Source organism: Solea senegalensis, unplaced genomic scaffold (assembly GCF_019176455.1).
Source record: "Solea senegalensis isolate Sse05_10M unplaced genomic scaffold, IFAPA_SoseM_1 scf7180000014318, whole genome shotgun sequence".
Lineage (NCBI taxonomy): Eukaryota > Metazoa > Chordata > Actinopteri > Pleuronectiformes > Soleidae > Solea > Solea senegalensis.
Window position 1 is genome coordinate 26,830 of NW_025321020.1, and position 18,517 is coordinate 45,346.

General features: G+C 47.8%; 1 protein-coding gene across 3 annotated transcripts in view; it reads right to left on the reverse strand.

Annotated features, from left to right (window-relative positions):
* Window positions 1–18,002, reverse strand: part of LOC122761065 (metabotropic glutamate receptor 7-like) — a 29,750-nt gene extending 11,748 nt beyond the window's left edge. For all 3 annotated transcript variants that reach the window (XM_044016301.1, XM_044016299.1, XM_044016300.1), the window contains exons 1-2: window positions 17,035–18,002; window positions 6,281–6,497 (exon numbers count right to left, since the gene is read on the reverse strand). In XM_044016301.1, coding sequence (XP_043872236.1) covers window positions 6,281–6,497; window positions 17,035–17,547 — 730 coding nt within the window. In that variant the 5' untranslated portion in view covers window positions 17,548–18,002. The remainder of the gene's footprint in view (window positions 1–6,280; window positions 6,498–17,034) is intronic.
* Between the last annotated feature and the right edge of the window lie 515 nt (window positions 18,003–18,517).

Sequence of the window (18,517 nt, forward strand, 5' to 3'; positions counted from 1 at the left end):
CACACCTGAACCACACAGCCCAGGGTCAGGACCCTGGCATTTCACAGTTTCTGGAGTAGGGAAGTTCTTATGACGCAGCAGAACCAAGTCCCTGGTCCTTTCAGGAGCCAGAAAAGAGAGTCACAGCATCCTCTTTTCTTGCAGAAGAGTCCTCACCCTTTAAAGAGTCCTTTATAAAAGGTGGGGAAGTTTTCCAGGTTAAGACCATTTAAATCCATTAAAAACAGAGAGTCTGCCAGACCCGGTCCACCACACTGCTCCAGTGTGGCACGAGACACCGGCCTCCAGACCAAGTCCGTGGGTCCAGTTATAAAGTGCTGGATGTGCTGGAGTCTGAACACTGCTCACCAGATGTACGAGTCCTTTGCGAAGAAAGAGGACGCTCTGTGGGACCCAGCGCAGACAGTCCCAGAAGAAGTCCACCAGAGCAGCCTGCACTCTGGACAGCAGCCTCTCTGGCGGGTCGAGCCGGTGCCACAGCATAGAGGACACAAAGTTGTTGATAATGAGGACTCGACCTTTGAAAGACATCTTAGGTAGAATCCATCTCCATTTCCTAAGACGTCCTTCAACCTGTTCAATAAAAAAGTCCCAGATCTTGGAGGTAGAGTCTGCAACTCCAAGATGGACACAAAGATACTTAAGCCCTCCCCCTTCTCCACAATAAGGGCCCCCCAGTAAAAACCAGCTTCTTCTCTAGCCCCTCCCCCACTGCCACAGCTTCACTCTTCTCCCAGTTGATTTTTGCAGAAGAAAGTTTCCTGAAGTCAGCGGCAGTTTGAGTGAGACTATCGATATTATCCTTACAGCCAGAATGATGTCGTCAGCATACACAGACATCTTAAAACAGTTCTTACAGACAGAATGACATCATCAGCATTCACAGACAGTTTAAAACAGTCCTCACAGACAGAACGATGTCATCAGCATACACAGACAGTTTAAAACAGCTCTCACAGCCAGAATGATGTCATCAGCATACATAGACAGTTTAAAACAGTTCTCACAGCCAGAATGATGTCATCAGCATACACAGACAGTTTAAAACAGTTCTCACAGCCAGGAAAGGACAAACCAGACAGGCAAGAGCTCAGCTTCTGTAGAAAAGGCTCCAGGGCCAGAGAGTACTGCATTCCCGACATTGAACAGCCCTGTCTAGCACCTCTCTGAAAGGAGCACTTAATCTACCATTGACTTTCAGCACACTCTCAATGTCAATGTGTTCAAGCCTTTTTTTGATCTAGAGAAATCAGACCAAGCTCACACCCCAATGAACCACAGGGGTCCAAAATGTCCCGGATTAGAGTAATGTTATCAGATATCAACCTGCCGGGCACACAGTAAGTCTGGTCCACGTGAATAATCTGGTCCATCACCTTCCGGAGTCTCATGGCCAGCACCTTAGAAAGCAGTTTGTAATCAGTGCACAGCAGAGACACAGGACGCCAGTTCTTAAGCTCCTGGAGGTCTCCTTTTTTTGGAGAAGGGTGAAGACAGCCTTCCTGCAGCTCAGAGGCAGCCGTCCCGTGCTCAGACTGTCCTGCAGGACACACAGAAGATTGTCCCCAATGACCGTCCAGAAGGTTTTATAAAACTCTGCAGGGAGACCGTCTATGCCGGGAGCTTTCCCACTCTGCAGAGTCTATAGCGCCTCCTGCAGCTCCTGGGTGGAAAGATGTGCTTCCAGACCCTCTCTGTGGTCCTCAGTTGTTTTCAGCAGTCCTTCAAAGAACGACAGCGCCACCTCTGGTTCCTCCCGAAACTCTGCTGTGTACAGTTCTTGCTAAAAACCAGCAGCACACTGCCAAATGTCTGCGTCTTCCTGCAGTAGTTGTCCACTGTCAGACCTCAGCAAGTGCATGAGTCTCTTTTGTCCGCTCTTGCACTCCAGCCCAAAGAAAAAGTGGGAAGAAGCATCCATAATTGAATTAGAGAAAATGAACATGAAGGTGAAGCAGAGACAGATGTTAAATATTCAACAACATTTATAAAGCACTCACTCTCACACACCAAAGTCCATAGAGAACATCAGTGATTTCAGATGGTGGTACTCTGCTGCCTCGTTTGGCTGTCACACCGTGGTGAGACCTGCCCTGTTTTTATATTGTGACTTCCTGTGTTTTATTTTGAAAGTAACTTTTTTTTTTTTTACCATGACTACCCCGACCTGAGCTCAGTGCCGCCCTGCTACCACCCTCTCCGAGAGGTTTTTAGTAAGTCTAAAGCCATGTCTCTTCCACCCCATCGACCATATGACTGCGCCATAGACCTGCTCCCCGGTTCCGCCATCCCCAAGTGACGTTTATATTCGGTCTCTGGACCCGAGAGAGAGGCCATGAAAGAGTACATTGCGACCTCTCTCAAAGCTGGGCTCATCCGCCCCTCCTCCTCACCAGCGGGTGCAGGGTTCTTTTTTGTGGGGAAAAAGATGGGTCATTAAGGCCCTGCATTTACTATAGTCCTCTTAATGATATAACTATCAAGAACCGTTACCCCCTCCCTCTCATGTCCTCAGTATTTGATTAGCTCCAACAGACCAACGTTTTCACAAAACTTGATCTCCGCAATGCCTATCATTTGATCAGAATAAGAGAGGGGGATGAATGGAAAACAGGATTTAACACACTCAGCAGCCATTACGAATATCTAATACAGATGGACCTGGCTAAAGTCAGCATTGTTAACGAATGGCCCACTCCTGATAGCCGCAAGAAGGTTCAGCAATTCCTGGGGTTTGTTAACAGACGATTTATCGGAGGCTTTAACGCAGTTGCTGCTCTGCTCCATGCCCTTACCTCCACACAGGTGCGATTCCACTGGACCCCAGAAGCTGAGACAGCATTTCAGACTCTTAAACGCCGCTTCACTTCAGCCCCCATCCTCACCTTGCCAGACCCCCTGCGGCAGTTTGTCGTCGAGGTAGACGCCTCCAATGAAGGGATTGGGGTCATTCTCTCTCAAAGATCCGAGCAAGATGGGAAATTGCATCCAAAAAACCTACTCCATCACCAAGCTCGTTGGCCCTGCTGCGGTGCGTCATTGCAGACAACTTGCCCTTCCTGTCACCAGCCTGATCACCCTTGATTGCCCCAATTGTTTCCACCTGTTGCCCCACCCTTATGTATTTAGTTTCTGCATCTCCCTTTGCTTAGTGTCATCGTCCATGCCACATCTAGCCTTGTTCATGCCATTGCTTTATTTCTCGTGCCTTGCCTTTATTCTGATTTTATGCCCTCGTTTTCAAGAGAGAAGAGAGTTGTACTTGTTTTTGTACTTGAGAAAAAGGTTCACTAAGATCAAAATCAATAAAGTTTGATTTCCAAGTACTTCCTCTGCGTCTGAGTCCTGCCTTGAGTCCTGACCTGACAGTGGCAGAGTGAGACTGTTGCGTGTTTCACTTTGTCTGTTGTGTTTTGAAGTGGTTTGAATTCATTTTTTCGTTGTGTCCTCACTGGCAGCCTCGTGGTTCTCACCACAGGGGGACGCTCAGAGCGCAGTAACACCCTGAACCTAATATAACCACGTACTGTCCCTTTAGTGTGTATCACTGTGACAAGGTTGTGATAAACTTTTCCTGCACTCGTCCCCAACGCTGATCCTTGATGACGCCCTCGGCAACGCATCACACAACGACCTTGTAAGTTTTGACACTGGCAGCCATTAATCCCGCGTTCAGCAGCTGGAGCGGAATGAGGCTATAAGTCAGTGTACACACACACACACTGTAAGTGGAGAATGATCACCTGGATCAATATTTAGTTGTAGTAAAACAGATAAATCTGAGGTTTGGCTCAGAGCGTGAAGCTGCAGACGAGGTTGTGATGTGTGAGCCGTTACAAGTGTCATCGAGCTGCTGGTCCTCTGCTGCCTCGTGTGGTCACTTTGTGTCACTGAGGTCAATCTGAACGTTGGATTTCAACAAAATCATTTGAACTTTTCACTTCCGATACGATACCGATATTGCAGCCTTGAGTATTGGCCGATATATCAGCACAAATCATACATATTTTAATTACTTACTTTGTAGTGTGGAATGTTAGAATAGACATGATCTTTACTTAAACACAGAACACTAGTATTAATTAGTACTAGTATTAACCAATGAGTTACATCAATTTTAACCTTCAACATAAGAATATTGGATTTTTGCCATGTTAATTTCATACAGTCTATGGTTAATTTCATCAGGAGGAAAGTACCAAGTGCTAATGGGGGTGTTTTCAGAGCACCCGTGTTTCTAACAGCGATTAGCCCAACCCACACAGGGTGAGTGTCTTGTCCTGCAGGTAAACCCAGAGCCCAGGGACTGGCCACTCAGGTAAACCCGGAGCCCGGGGACCGGCCCCGCAGGTAAACCCGGAGCCCGGGGACCGGCCCCTCAGGTAAACCCGGAGCCCGGGGACCGGCCCCGCAGACGTACTTAGCTCCGTGTGTGGAGCTTCAGGACACATTTAAAACATACAAAGCTCTTGTCATGGCTGGTTTTTGGGGTAGAATTAACAAACGGAGGCTGTTGAAAGTCAACAGGTGGCGCTTTTAGCAGCTCGCCTCAGGATGAGCTAGCGTGGTGCTAATGGCTAGCTCGCGCTCGCTGTGTGGCTTCGTAGCCTCTGATGTCAGAACTTAAAGAAAAATGTTTAACATCTGTGATCATGTGATCTACATGCATCCAACACACAGAGCCCACGTGATCACAATGGGCGCTGGATAGAAGTGCTGGGGCAGAATTAACTGTTGTATCGGAGATTTTAGAGACAGTCCGATATAATCCGATACTTGTTTTTAGACCGATATCCGATATCAATATCGGTTCGGGACATCCCTACAATGAAAGGGTCTATATGGAAATGATTGTTTGACAAAAGAATGGTCTTCAACTTACCAAAATTCTCCCACACTACACCGCTCCTCCGCTCCCTTCACTGGCTTCCTGTAGCTGCTCGCATCCGCTTCAAGACTCTAGTGCTTGCGTTCCATGCTACAAACGGATCCGGTCCAGCCTACATCCAGGACATGATCAAAACCTACACCCCAGCCAGCCCACTCCATTCTGCATCGACAAACCGGCTCGCTGCCCCCTCACTGAGAGGATCGCAGAGGCACTCGCAGAACTCGAGACTGTTCACTGTCCTCGCTCCCAAATGGTGGAACAATCTCCCCATCGACATCCGGACAGCGGAAAGCCTCCACATCTTCCGCCACCGACTAAAAACACATCTCTTCCGACTCTACCTCGACTAAGACGACAAAAAAAAAACTTGTACATCGCACTTATGACTAGCACTTCATAGTTTGATCTACTTGAAGCTCTTACTTACTTCTAGCTCTTATTTGTACCCAAATGTTTAAGTCGCTTTGGATAAAAAGCGTCTGCTAAATGACATGTAATGTAATGTAATGTAACATGGAGTGTAAATGCTGCACCTGTTCAAGTTTGTTAACATAATAAATTACTTTATAAAGCCACTTTTTGTTACATATCAATCTTTTGATCACAATACGTGCTCTGGGTTACATGGTCCAGACAAAACCAGAGTCTCATCTGTAGTGGTGGTGTCCATATTGTATTACCGCTGTTGCAATGTGGACCCAGTACAGACCACTCGTAAATTACCTTGATAAACTTTAAACAGTGTGTTTTCATCATTAAGAATTCTGGGATTGTTTCAGCTAAGAAAGATCTAACTGTTGCTCAGGGATTGGAGGAGCCTTCTGAGTCACAACACTATGATACAATCAATCTTCAATAGCTACATCTAAAGGAGGCGGGGCCTGAAATGAGACAGCAGCTCCGTGTCCTTTAATAATCCTCTAAAAACTCTTAAATGTCAGGAAACGTCTTGACTGCTGAGATGTGAGGAGACATCTGATTGGTCTAAATGTCACACATTATTCGGATTAACTAACTCATCTGTTTCATGTTCGTCAGGTCACAGTTTCACTGTTTCATCCAGAAACAGCTCATACACTCAAACACAGAGAGCCTTCAGACATAAGCAGCAGAACTCACAGGGATCAGCTAATGTTTTTAGAGAATTGAGGTTACTATGGTAACCACCACTGCATCACTGTGACACTGAAGGAAACATAACAATGAATGAAACTCTGCACATGTTATGTTTAAAACTGCGTCCATAGATGTTCTGAAGTCTCTTTGACCTTTGACCTCTTGTTCCTCGGTCGCTCATACATAACTGTGGTGTTGATCTGGACACACCCTGGTTACCCAGAAACCCAGCTCCTGTGAACATCCATGTTTGTAGTTTCTTTCCCCGCTCACCTGCGTCTCTGGAGAGCTGCGTGAAAGCGTCCACGCCCTTTTCTCCGTAGCTTCCCTCTGATGCCACAGTGGACACGTAGTTCCAGCCCAGCGCCATGACGACGTCCATCATGGCCTGAGCCTGGAAACTGTCTGGAGGAACGACACGGGAGAAGAAGTCGTAGCGCCAGTCATCGCTCAGCTCCGGTGCCGTGGAGGCGTAGCTGATCTGAGGGATCTGGATGAGAGAGAGAGAGAGGAGAGAGACAGAGAGAGAGAGAGAGAGAGTGGAGAGAGACAGAGAGAGAGAACGAGCAGTGAGATCAGGAGAAAGAAATGATTTTATTATGAATCATGATGAAAAATAAATCATTCATATTTCTCATTACTATCTAACCCACCAACATTTACTGTGAAGTGCCACAAGGGGGAGCCTCATATTTTAGTCATGATTTAAAACTCATGATGTTTGTAAAGTGATTTCCCTTTGTTTTTGAGACATTTAAAGATTTTAAAGAAAGTAAAGGAAAAAAAAATCATTTGGTCACATGACTAAAGTAAAAATATGCGTTGACACTAATCACAGAAGGTCAGAGATCATGTGATCTGTGGTTAATATAACATCATTTATATAATAATACAATAATAATGAAATATATATAATATATAATAATAATTTAATGTAATATTATATTATAATAACAATATAATATAATCAAAATATAAATATAATCAAATCAAATAATAAATATATTATTATATTATATTACATTATAAATATATTATTGTTATGCCCCAGTCTAGGGGGCCTAGGACACAACATGACAAGGCCTCATCTTCCCCAAGTCCCAAGTGACCTAGCTTTATATTCAGAAAAAAAGAATGATTTATTTACAAAAAGTAGGTTAAATTACAAAAAAAATGGATGAACTGAGGTCTAGGCTTCAGGGTGGACTAAGACCAAAATAACAAACAAAAAGGTCCCTGTCTAGAAAACAATAAACCTTACCTAAGCAACTTTAAACAAACCAAATGACAGGAACTTACCTCCCTAACTAAATAAACAGGAGAAAATGCTGTAACAAAACCGGCAGTCCACCCCTACTACTTAAACAACAACTAAACTACACAAAAACACACAACTACAGCTGAAGTGTGGCCGGTTGGGAGAGGAGGCGGAGGGAGGAGGAGGAGGAGGAGGAAGTGCGTGCTGCCATCTGCCATGCGACCCCTTTTGCCGTCCACCATATTGGCTCCTTATGTATCAGGTGGTGATCGAGTACAGCCAATCGAGAGACAGGGCCCAGAACCACTCCACCAATCCTGGCACGGCTATGGCACACAGCAATTTGCCTAGGAGATTGATGACAGAAAAAAACACAGGGCACACACACCAAGCACACACAGCAGTTCGACTGCAAAATGACGACGACAGTCGTAACACACCCACACCCAAGAATTAAACCCCTACAGTGTTTAATCCTACGGGTCTGAGGAACACCTGGACAAAGCATCGGCTATTACGTTGTCTATGCCCTTCTTGTGTGAAATCTGCAGATTAAAATCTTGCAGGAGAAGACACCAGTGCATAAGTCGTTGGTTAGAGTTTTGCATATGGGCTAGGAATACTAAAGGATTATGGTCGGTAAAAACTTGGACAGGCTGCGAACTAGACCCAAGATAAACTAAACCCAAGATAATACTGTAAGGCAAGCAAAAGGGCGAGAGCTTCTTTCTCGATAGTGCTATAATTAAACTGGTGCTTGTTAAACTTTTTAGAAAAATAACAGACCCGGTGGTCAATAGCCTGCTCGTCTTCCTGCAGGAGCACAGCATCTGCGCCACACACACTAGAATCAACCCCGAGTTTAAAGGGCCGTGTGAAGCGGGGCGGCGTGAGGACGTGGCAGATTCAAAGGCAGCCTGTCAAGCGGGAGACCAAACAAAGTTAATCAAGGGACTTAAAAGACCTGTGAGAGGAACCACAACATCAGAAAAGTTTCTACAAAAACCACGATAATAACCACACATCCCAAGAAAACGGTGCAACGCTTTTTTGGACTGTGGGGCCGGGAAATCAATAATCATCTGCACTTTTTTGGCTAACGGACGCTCCTGCCCCTGACCTACTTGTTTATCTAAATAAGTAACAGTCGCCTTGCTGAATTTCGCAAGATTTAATGTGAGGGAAGCTTCAAGGAGACGGCTGAAAATATGGGACAGAGTGTGTAAATGATCGGACCAGGAGGAGGAATAAGCAACCACATCGTCTAAATAAGCTTTGCAGTTATCAACGCCAGATAACACGCTATGCATTAATCGCTGGAATGTAATGGGAGCATTACGCAGCCCAAACGGCATAACAGTGTACTGGAGGAAAGTGTCGGGTGTGACAAAAGCTGATATGTCTGAGGCCCGCGGTGTTAAAGGGACTTGCCAGTAGCCTTTTAATAGGTCCAGCTTTGTCACAAATTTGGCGGAGCCTACACGATCTATACAGTCCTCCATTCTGGGGAGCGGAAACGAGTCAGGTTTGGTAACTGAATTTACTTTTCTATAGTATACAAAAACACGGGGTGTTATCAGGTTTCGGAACTAAGACACAGGGTGAGCTTCATGCACTCGTACTGGGAAAAGCTAATCCATGTTCAATCAGGTAGCTCACCTCCTGCTGCATCAGGGCCCGTTTAGTTGGATTTACCCGATATGCGTGCTGCTTAAGGTTACTTAACACCTCAACGAGCGGCCGGCATTAAACCACTTTTCTCTGCCAACCCATCATCAGCAAGGTGGATCGTTTCCGATCAGGGAGCTGGATCCAGGTAACGGAAGCAGCACCAGAACTTTTTCACCGGGTTGGAATACACGGACGACAGACATTTTGTCATAACATGAAATTTGTGCCTTGATCACTCTGCATAGTTTTGGGCAAACCAAAAGTCGAAAAGAACTTAGTGAGAGCTTTCACAACCGGTTTTGCTCTTAACGAGCACAGTGGAATTGCCTCAGGGTACCACGTCGCGGCGCACATCACCGTCAGAATATACTGATGTCCGGACTTGGTTTTTGGTAATGGACCTACACAATCTACCAACACTCGTTCAAGCGGCTCCCCAAGCACCGGGATCGGATGCAGGGGGGCTGGACGAACAGGTTGGTTCAGTTTTCCTACCACCTGACATGTGTGACAGGTGCGACAATATTTCACCACTTCAGATTTTAATCCTGGCCAAAAGAAATTGCACAACACACAGTGGTATGTCTTTTTAACACCAAGGTGACCAGCTAAGCTGGAGTCATGTGCCAGACTCAGGAATTGCGCAAGATAATCTGTTGGCACAACCACCTGAATAACAACGTGTATTTTACTGGAGTTAGGACTCCACCGTCTCATCAACACACCGTTGTCCAGACAAAACACACAAGATTGGCGATCTTCCTCAGCGGCTACGACAGAGGAGAGACACAAAGTTAGAGACGGATCATTTCTCTGTGCATCAATCAACATTTTTCTTGTCACTTTTAAACTTAGGTCTGTGTCAACAGGAAAGTAATCAGACTCAGTGACACATTTTACTACGTCACACTCAGTAGTGGGGGACACAGAAAAGGAGGACTCACTCTCATCTAATGTAGCCATAAATGACTCAGACAGATCTACAACTTCACCCAACCCACACGAGCCTGTGCGTGTGTAATTGCGCACACAGGGAACACATTTGGCACAGGCACAGCAGAATCAGAAGCGGGGCAGCAGGCATACGCAACCAAAATGGGATCATTAATGACTTCGGGAAGAGGAAACACATTTCCTCCGGCCAAATCATTACCCAAAATAAACGAAATGCCACTGATTGGAAGACGTGGGAGCACAGCAACTTTCACATGTCCCGACACGAGCGGTGAATGCAAGTGGATCATGTGAAGTGGGGCATTAAGTTCGCTCATTTTGATTCCCCACACTAGCAAATCAGAAAAACAAAGTCTTATTTGAAAGCGGCAGGACACTAGTCAACATGAATGAATGATAAGCGGCTGTATCACGGAGAATTATCACCGGTAGTTTATCAGATTCCTCGCCGGTTAAGGAAACAAACCCGTGTGAAACAAACGGCTTGAAACGAGGGTCAATTTCTGCGTTTATTTCTGATTTAGGTAAAGGCTCAGCGTGACGTACAGGAGGGGACGCGGTGTTAATGAACCCCACACCTGTTGGAGCTTTACCATATTTATATTGTCCTTTTTTTCTAAGAGCCGAACAGACAGCGATCAAATGGCCTGGCTCATGGCAGTAGAAACACTCGCGGCTCTCACCCGCAGCTGGTGAGGGGCTTTTATGCATCAGCCTTGGAGATCAGTTTCTGCGCTCAGGCACTACATTTGAGGCGCGAGGTGCCGTCGGCATAGAAAAAACGCTTTTGTGTGTCAGAAGGAATTCATCAGCCAACACGGCTGCTTTGGTTACCGACGCAACTTTTTGTTCATTATTATTTTGGTCTGGTTTTTTAAATGCAGAACAAGAACAAACACAGGTTTGCACAGTGACAGTATGTTAGAGCATTAACAACAAAAGTTAGCCAATAACACAATTTTTGAATAACATGGCTACAATTGCGAGTTACTTGGAAGCATCAAAAAATGCTATGCTATTTTTAAGGGTGGCAATTCTTTCTCCACTTTCTAATCATTACTCTCCTCAATGAAAGCTCAAGTTAAATAAGTCTTATATGGTGCACCTTGACTGAAATGTTTCATATTTCATATTGAGTTCCATAAAATTCCAAGACTGTCAGCATCACAAATGACTCACTATCCTGTGAGTCTAAAGTTTAGACTCACCTCTCTAGTAGAGGTCTCTCTCTCACTCCCTGTGCTCCTCTGCCCTCCGAGAGTTAGCCTACGGTAAAAAGAGTGCACTTCACACTTAACTCTATAAACAACCAGGGCCTTCACAATGCAGTCAGACTAACTAGCTAGCTAAATAGCAGTGATCTTTTAGAGCTGGAATGTAACTTTTGACCGCAAAACAAGAAAGGAGAGACGTGTGCAGAGATTGTCTATAGTGTGCATGCTAGGTTTTTATTTTTCAAACAGAGAGCACTTGGTTCATTAATTACATGGGACTTTCTGCTGTTAGCTAGGGGCTGGAGCTAAATAACTGTCACTACCAGCAGTGATGAATACTGTAACGTTCACCCCAGTGCAACTTCTATGCATTTATTTGCAACAAAACACAGCTTAACTCCGGTCACTGTTGCCGTGACCATGCCGTATATCTTAACAACCACACAACATACCAGAGCAACAACATCAACCTTGCGTCGTCTCACCCCCTCTCGCGAGACAATCCCACCACAATAAGTCTCCACTGAACCACAATAGTGAATAACTGGTGAACTCATAACAGAAACACATTAACTCAGCTTATTACTCAGCTCCCCCTCAACAAAGTCCCTCATCCCGAGGGACTACACAAAGTCTCTGAGATGGCCCGGCCGACATCTCCGTCTCCGCGGTCATGGACAAGTGGGGGACCCAGGCGCCTCTGCCTGGAGGGTGGGGCTATGTCCCTGTGCAGTGAAAGGTGTTTGTGGTGGGAAGGAGAAAGGAAGAGTTTGAACAGGGGCGTCAGTCACTGTCTCTGGGGAAGTATGTGCAGGGGGAATGGGGCTTTGATAGGGCTCGTGGGTGTGTCTGCGGGTACTGGTTGTGCCATCGCTCTTCCGCACAGGAAGGGAGTCTCCTCTGTATGGGGCTAATCTGTCTCTGTGGAGTGCTACCTTCTTCCTTTTTCCTGGCAGCTGGACTCGGTACACCACTTCACCCAGCCGCTCCATCACCTGACAAGGCCCCACCCAATGACAGTCCAGCTTGTGGCACTGTCCTTTCTTTCTGCGTGGGCTGTACACCCAAACCAGCTCTCCGGCTTGGAAGTGTCTCCCCTTTGACCTTATGTCGTAGTTCCTTTTTTGTCTCATGCCCGCTTTCTCCAGCTGGTCTCGGGCAAAGTTGTGGGCGGACTCCATCTGATCCTGGAGTCTCCTGGCGTACTCTCTCCCTGGGGGAACAGCAGAGGTTTCAGGGGGTTTACTAAAGGCCACCTCCTCTGGTGTCCTTAGCTCCCTCCCCAACATAAGGAGGGTAGGCGTACATGAGGTGGACTCCTGAACAGCAGACCTGTAGGCCATGAGGACGAGGGGCACGTGCATGTCCCAGTCACGTTGATGCTTGGCAGTGAGGATTGCCAGCTGCTTTGCCAGGGTCCTGTTGAATTGCTCAACAAGGCCATCACTCTGGGGGTGCAGCGCTGTGGTCCGGGTCTTGTGCATGCCCATTCGCTCACACATGGTGGCAAATACCTGGGTGACCAGGGTGGTCTCTGTCCTGCTTTAACCCACTGTCGCACTGGTTGTATATCCCTGTCTTGCTCCTGTTGTATCTGCCACTCAGCCACGTCAACCATCTGCGTTCCTCGGCAGACTGGTCCGGCCCCCTCGTGCATGGGGCACGCCTCCTTCTCCATAAAGAGCTCTCTCTCACGTGCTTCCCTCCACTCACAGTATCGGCCCCCCCAGGACGCAGGGGCGGCAGGACAGGGCATCTGCATTGGTGTGGCTGGCTCCGGCCCTGTGTACCACTGTGAAAACAAAGGACTGCAGCATTTCAATCCAGCATGCAACTTGGCCCTCTGATTCTCTGAAGGACATCAGCCATTGAAGCGCTGAATGATCCGTCCTGACAGTGAAGCGGTGGCCACACAGGTAGTATTTTAAGTGCTTTATCGCCGTCACTATGGCGAGGAGCCCTCGCCGCGTGACACTTTTACGCTCTCTCCTTCTGGCCCCACCTGAGCTAGCACTGCGCCCATGACCACATCACTGGCATCTGTGTCAAGAATAAACGGCAACATGGGGTCAGGGGGAGTGAGGATGGGGGCCTCTGTCAGCGCCTTCTGGAGGAAATTGAAGGCTTGCTGCCCCTTTGCAGCAGGTGGTACAGGGGGCGGCCGTGCAGGAGAAACCTCGGACAAACTTCCTGTAATATGAGGCCAGGCCAAGGAAGCTCTTCAGTTGTCGTTGGTCAGTGGGTGTAGGCCAGTCTCCCACTGCATGCACTTTCTCTTCCAGTGTGCTGATACCTTCTACCGCCAGTCTGTAGCCCAAAAACTCTGCAGCACCAGCCTCAGTGACTCCAAGGCTGTTTGGAAGGAGCTCCCATGGGCCAGGATGTCATCCAAATACACCAGACATCTCTGCCACGGGATGCCAGCCAGCACCTGGTCCATGAGTCTTTCAATGGTGGCTGGGGCGTTGCACAGGCCAAAACTGAGGACCTGGAACTGCCACAACCCCCTATCCATGGAGAAGGCAGTCTTTGGTCCGAGGGGCACCTGCCAGTAACCGCTTCACAGTGAAGAGAACCAGGAGCCAGACACCAAATCCAGTGACTCATCAACCCTGGGTAATGGATATGCGTCCTTTTTGGTCACACTGTTCAGAGGTCCTCTTTTTCAAAACCATCACCACTTCTGAGGCCCACGGACTGTCTGACGGTTCGATAACCACCCTGTCTGCAGCCGCACAGTGAGCCATGGGGAAGCGCCGAGGACGCGTCATGATGGGCTGTGCATCCCCAGTGTCTATTTCAGATAACACCTTCCAAAGCTCTTCCTGCTGCCATTGCTCCAATTGGTCACAATTCTGACTCCATATCTCTCTCATCGCTGTCAACCCCTCCACCATAGTTTATTGGGCTGGGGAAGATAAACAGGAGTGTGCAGAGGAGGGCTGGCCATTATTGGGGGCATGGGGCACCAGTGGCAGGGTGCTGCAGATTGGGGAGTTGTTGGTCTCTTCTGGGGTTTTTGTGTCATGGCAATGTGTCTCTACAGCTGTCCCGACCAGGGGGTGTGGCTTTGGGGACTGTGTGGGTGGTATCATTCTGATGGTGGAGCCCCCGGGGAAGGTCAACGAGTTCTCCCCTAGGTCCAGTAGGCAGCGCACAGACCTCCAGTCCCAGTATACAGGGGTCCTCCACCTGTGCCACCCACACTGAAAAATCCACTGGCTGACCTCCCACATTCAACGTGACCCTGCTCTTACCAAGCATAGGGGCCAGCTCACCAGTCACTGTCCTCAGCTGCACTGTGTCACTCCGGCAGCTTGCCCCGCCCCCTCCTCTGCCGGCCTGCCGGCCTGATTACACACACCTGCAGACAATCAAGCCATGTGCACCTTAAAAACTCTCTGCTTCTTTGTTTCAGTGCCAGTGTGTCATCGCCAATGCCTGATCACCCGAGCTCCTCGTCACAGCCACAGAATTCTCAAGTTTCTGATCCTCTTTGTGAGCGACGTTTTATTTGTAAGTTTTTCTTATCATAGCCTAATAGCTGACTCCTTAGTTCAGATTTATAGCCCTTTATTTTTCCTCCTTGGGAGAGATTTTTTGTTGGTTAATTTTCACAGCCTCTTTAGGAATTCCAATCATTAGGATTGTGACTTACCTTTAACTATTTAGATCCAATCATTTAGATTGCGTTTTGATTTCATTCTTAGTTAGTTAAGGATCGCCAATCATTAGGATTGTGCTTAGAGATTGTTTTCTTTTGAAGTGCTTAGAGCCTTGTTTTTCCTCCTTTTGGAGAGTTTTCTGTTTAAGTTTTTAGGATAACCATAGTCTAAGTTTGTTTCCTCTTCGGAGTGATTTTTTGTTCCATGTTCATAGTTCTGCAACGTCTCTCTTGTAGAGCGTTGCGCTTGCAACTTGCTGTAGGTTTTCATAGCCACGCTGTTGTTTTTCCTCAGCAAAGAGGACCTGCCTTGAGAGTTGTTAAGAGTGTCAATAAAGACTATTAAAAGACCTCTGCGTCTGAGTCCTCGCTGTTCCGTCTTGTCACACTGTAGTCTGCTCCAACTGCATCTCTTCTGGAACCACATCTGGCCTCATCAGTGGTGCTGTGGAGCCTGTTTTACCACAAGGGCGGTGCATGAGGCCCCACATATGGTGACAGGAACGCGGCAGAAATTCCCAGCATGAGTCCAACCCACCACCATTGTGGATTCCATGTTCTCATCATCCTCAAGGGGGAGTGGGGCCTGTCTCCCCCAGCCGTGCTGTTGGGCTCCTCCTCTCGATGGTGCAGCATGGAACATAATGCCAGGGGCCCATACCGTCCCATCTATATGGGCCCTGGTCCATTTCTCTGGTCGTTAGAGTGCTTTGGGCACTCTCTGAGGATATGGCCAGTCTGTCCGCATCCCCAGCAGACTAGGGGGTGTTGGCGAGGGCGTGTGGCACTTTGCGGCACATTCATGGACACAGCCTGAATCAGTTCAGTCATTTCAGCCGCCCATGCAGGAGTCACTTGGGCTGTTTCAGCACATGCAGCGGTTCTCACTGTAGGACCATTCTCCAGGGCCGCTTTCCATATTCCCGCCCTCCACAATCTCCCTCTCTAGAGCCAGCTCCAAAGCCTCTTGTATGGAGCGGGGATGGGCAAGTTGGGTCTGAACGTACAGCCGCCTGGGTGTTATGGCTTGGATGAACTGGTCCCTGGCAAGCTCCGTCTGTACTGCAGGGGGCATGTGAGCATAAGCCCTCCGGGCTAGAGTTTCGATGTCATTAGCTAAGACACAAAAGCCTCATAATCATTTCTTTCTTCTGGGCTGAGCAGTAATAGGCATGCTTCATCTGTAAGACATAACGCTAGCTGTAGTGCTTTATCAATCTCTGACCAACCAACGGAGCCCAGTCCCTCGTCTTTTGCCATGCGCAGCGCCGGCAGCTTTAAGCAGACTTTGGTTTCTGCAGTGCGCTCCAACTCCTCCGCACATAACTCACCTCTTCCTCCTTAACTTTGGGCCGTGCTCCTCTCTCACGCGGCATGTACTTTGACAAAACAAACAGCGGCTCCGCTTGGTCCGCAACCGACTAGGCTAACACTGGAGAGAAAAAAAAAGCAGTCCGTCACTTAACTTCTGACACCAGTGTAACGCTCACCCCAGTGCTGCAGTGTTGAATTAGGAGGCGATTACTGGCTTGCAACTTCTGTGTATGTTTTTGCAACAAAACACAGTTTAACTCCGGTCAATGTTGGCTGTGACCACGCCGTACATCTTAATAACCACACAACATACCAGAGCAACAACATCAACCTCACGTTGTCTCACCCCCTCTCGCGAGACAATCCCACCTCTTCATTCACGTCATTCTGCTAATGCTGCTGTATGCGCTCTGTGTGCTTCAAGGCGCACACACACTGCAGGAGTGCAAGCAAGGTCGTGGACTGGATTTTCAGTGATGTGGGAGTTCTGTATCAACAAGTGGCATGGATTGGATAACGACGCATTAAAGGGGCTCTCTCTGCCTCTCTCTGACAGATTTATGATCATATTTAAGTGAAAAATGACAGGTTATATCATTATTTATTCAGGTAACTAACTCAGATTATGGCCATTTGATATAGAATTTGTCGGCACTTTATTGTAAAAAAATGAATAAAAACTCCAAATTATTTAGGGGGGGTTTTAAGAATATTAAAATAGGCCTAATGACGCCAATGCTAACAATAAGAAAGTAACTAACGACGACAAAGTAACTAACAATAAGAAAGTAACCAACGATAACAGAGTAACTAACTTTTAATGTTACAAGCATTACAAAAATGTTTTGGGGGCGGAGCTTTGGTGAAGAGAAGCAGGCTCCCCCTGTGGTACTCTATGAAACTTTATCTTCAACACTGAGTAACTTCAATCGCGATAAAATCGCAGCTGTACCTGAAACAGTCGCAGGATGTTGGCCACCATGATGGACACGGAGCTCGTGGATGCGCCCACCACTCCCACCACTTTCTCCGGTTTCACGAACACTGGCGCTTCTCCGTTCGTGCACCTGACGTCAGTCGTGTCCTTCTGGATCAGCGCCTGCACGAACGTCAGGGACTGCTCCAGCGCGTACGTGTCCCGGGAGCAGGTGTCCAGGACGCGCGCGCCTAGCGTCACGTTCGGCAGCAGCTCGTCGTCGCCGTTGATCTGATCCAGCGCGTACATCATCGCCTCCAGCCGGTGGATCCCGTTCTCCTTCTTGATGTCCCCGCACGGAGTCCCGGGAGCCCCACGGGCGTGCACCGGGAACAGCCCCCCCAGCGTCACGTCGCCCTCCACGCGGATCGAGTGCGGCGCGTAAATCTCCTGAGCGGCGGCCGGTTCCAGGAGCGACAGGAGGTTCAGGAGCAGCCGGAACACGGAACCCGGGTTCAGGTCCGGATGTCGGTGAGCGCTGCTGCTCATGACAAAGAACAGAATCGAATCGCTGCGCACAGACTTTTACTGATCCACCAGGAGCGGGTTCATCCCAGAGAAGAAGCCGCGGTCCGGTGATGTGTGAGCCGCTGCAGCTCCGCTCCAAAAAAAACCGACAAACATCCACAGACCCGCGGCGCGTTCAGCAGAGCGGTGACCGCGCACGAGAGCGCAGCGCTGCCGCTTCTGCTGCCGCTTCTGCTTCTACTGCCGCACCAGCGCGGCCGCTTGTTGCTCCAGAAAACATCCCGGGAATTTAACGCAAACAAACACAGAAAAGAAAATCCGGGAAAAAAAACACACAATCAGCAGCTCCGGTAAAACCCCAATTCTAATGGAATATCAGAGAATATCAGAGAATATCAGAGAATATCATATAATCCACAGACATTAAGAGGAGAGAATCACGCCAGATTAAACTGAGGAGCTAAAGACACGAGAGAGAGAGACAGACAGACAGACAGACAGACAGAGAGAGAGAGAGAGACAGAGAGACAGACAGAGAGAGAGACAGACAGACAGAGAGAGAGACAGACAGACAGACAGAGAGAGAGAGAGACAGACAGACAGACAGACAGAGAGAGAGAGACAGACAGAGAGACAGACAGAGACAGACAAACAGAGAGACAGACAGAGAGAGAGACAGAGAGAGAGAGAGAGACAGACAGAGAAAGAGAGAGAGAGAATAACTGCACAGTTCCCCTCTCACTCTCTCTCTCACACACACACACACACAGTGTAATTATCATTATTCACTGAGAAAAACAAGTTTAAATTATTGTGAATGAACTACTGCATTCACTCATTCATTCATTCATTCATTCATAAGCAGTTTGTGTCCTCATTAGTTTTTCATCTGTTAATGCGCTGATGATGTAACAGCATGTGCGTGTAGGTAAATGAGGAAACATTGTTTCTCTTGTTATTTTATTGTTGCCTGTAAAAAGTGAGACAAAGA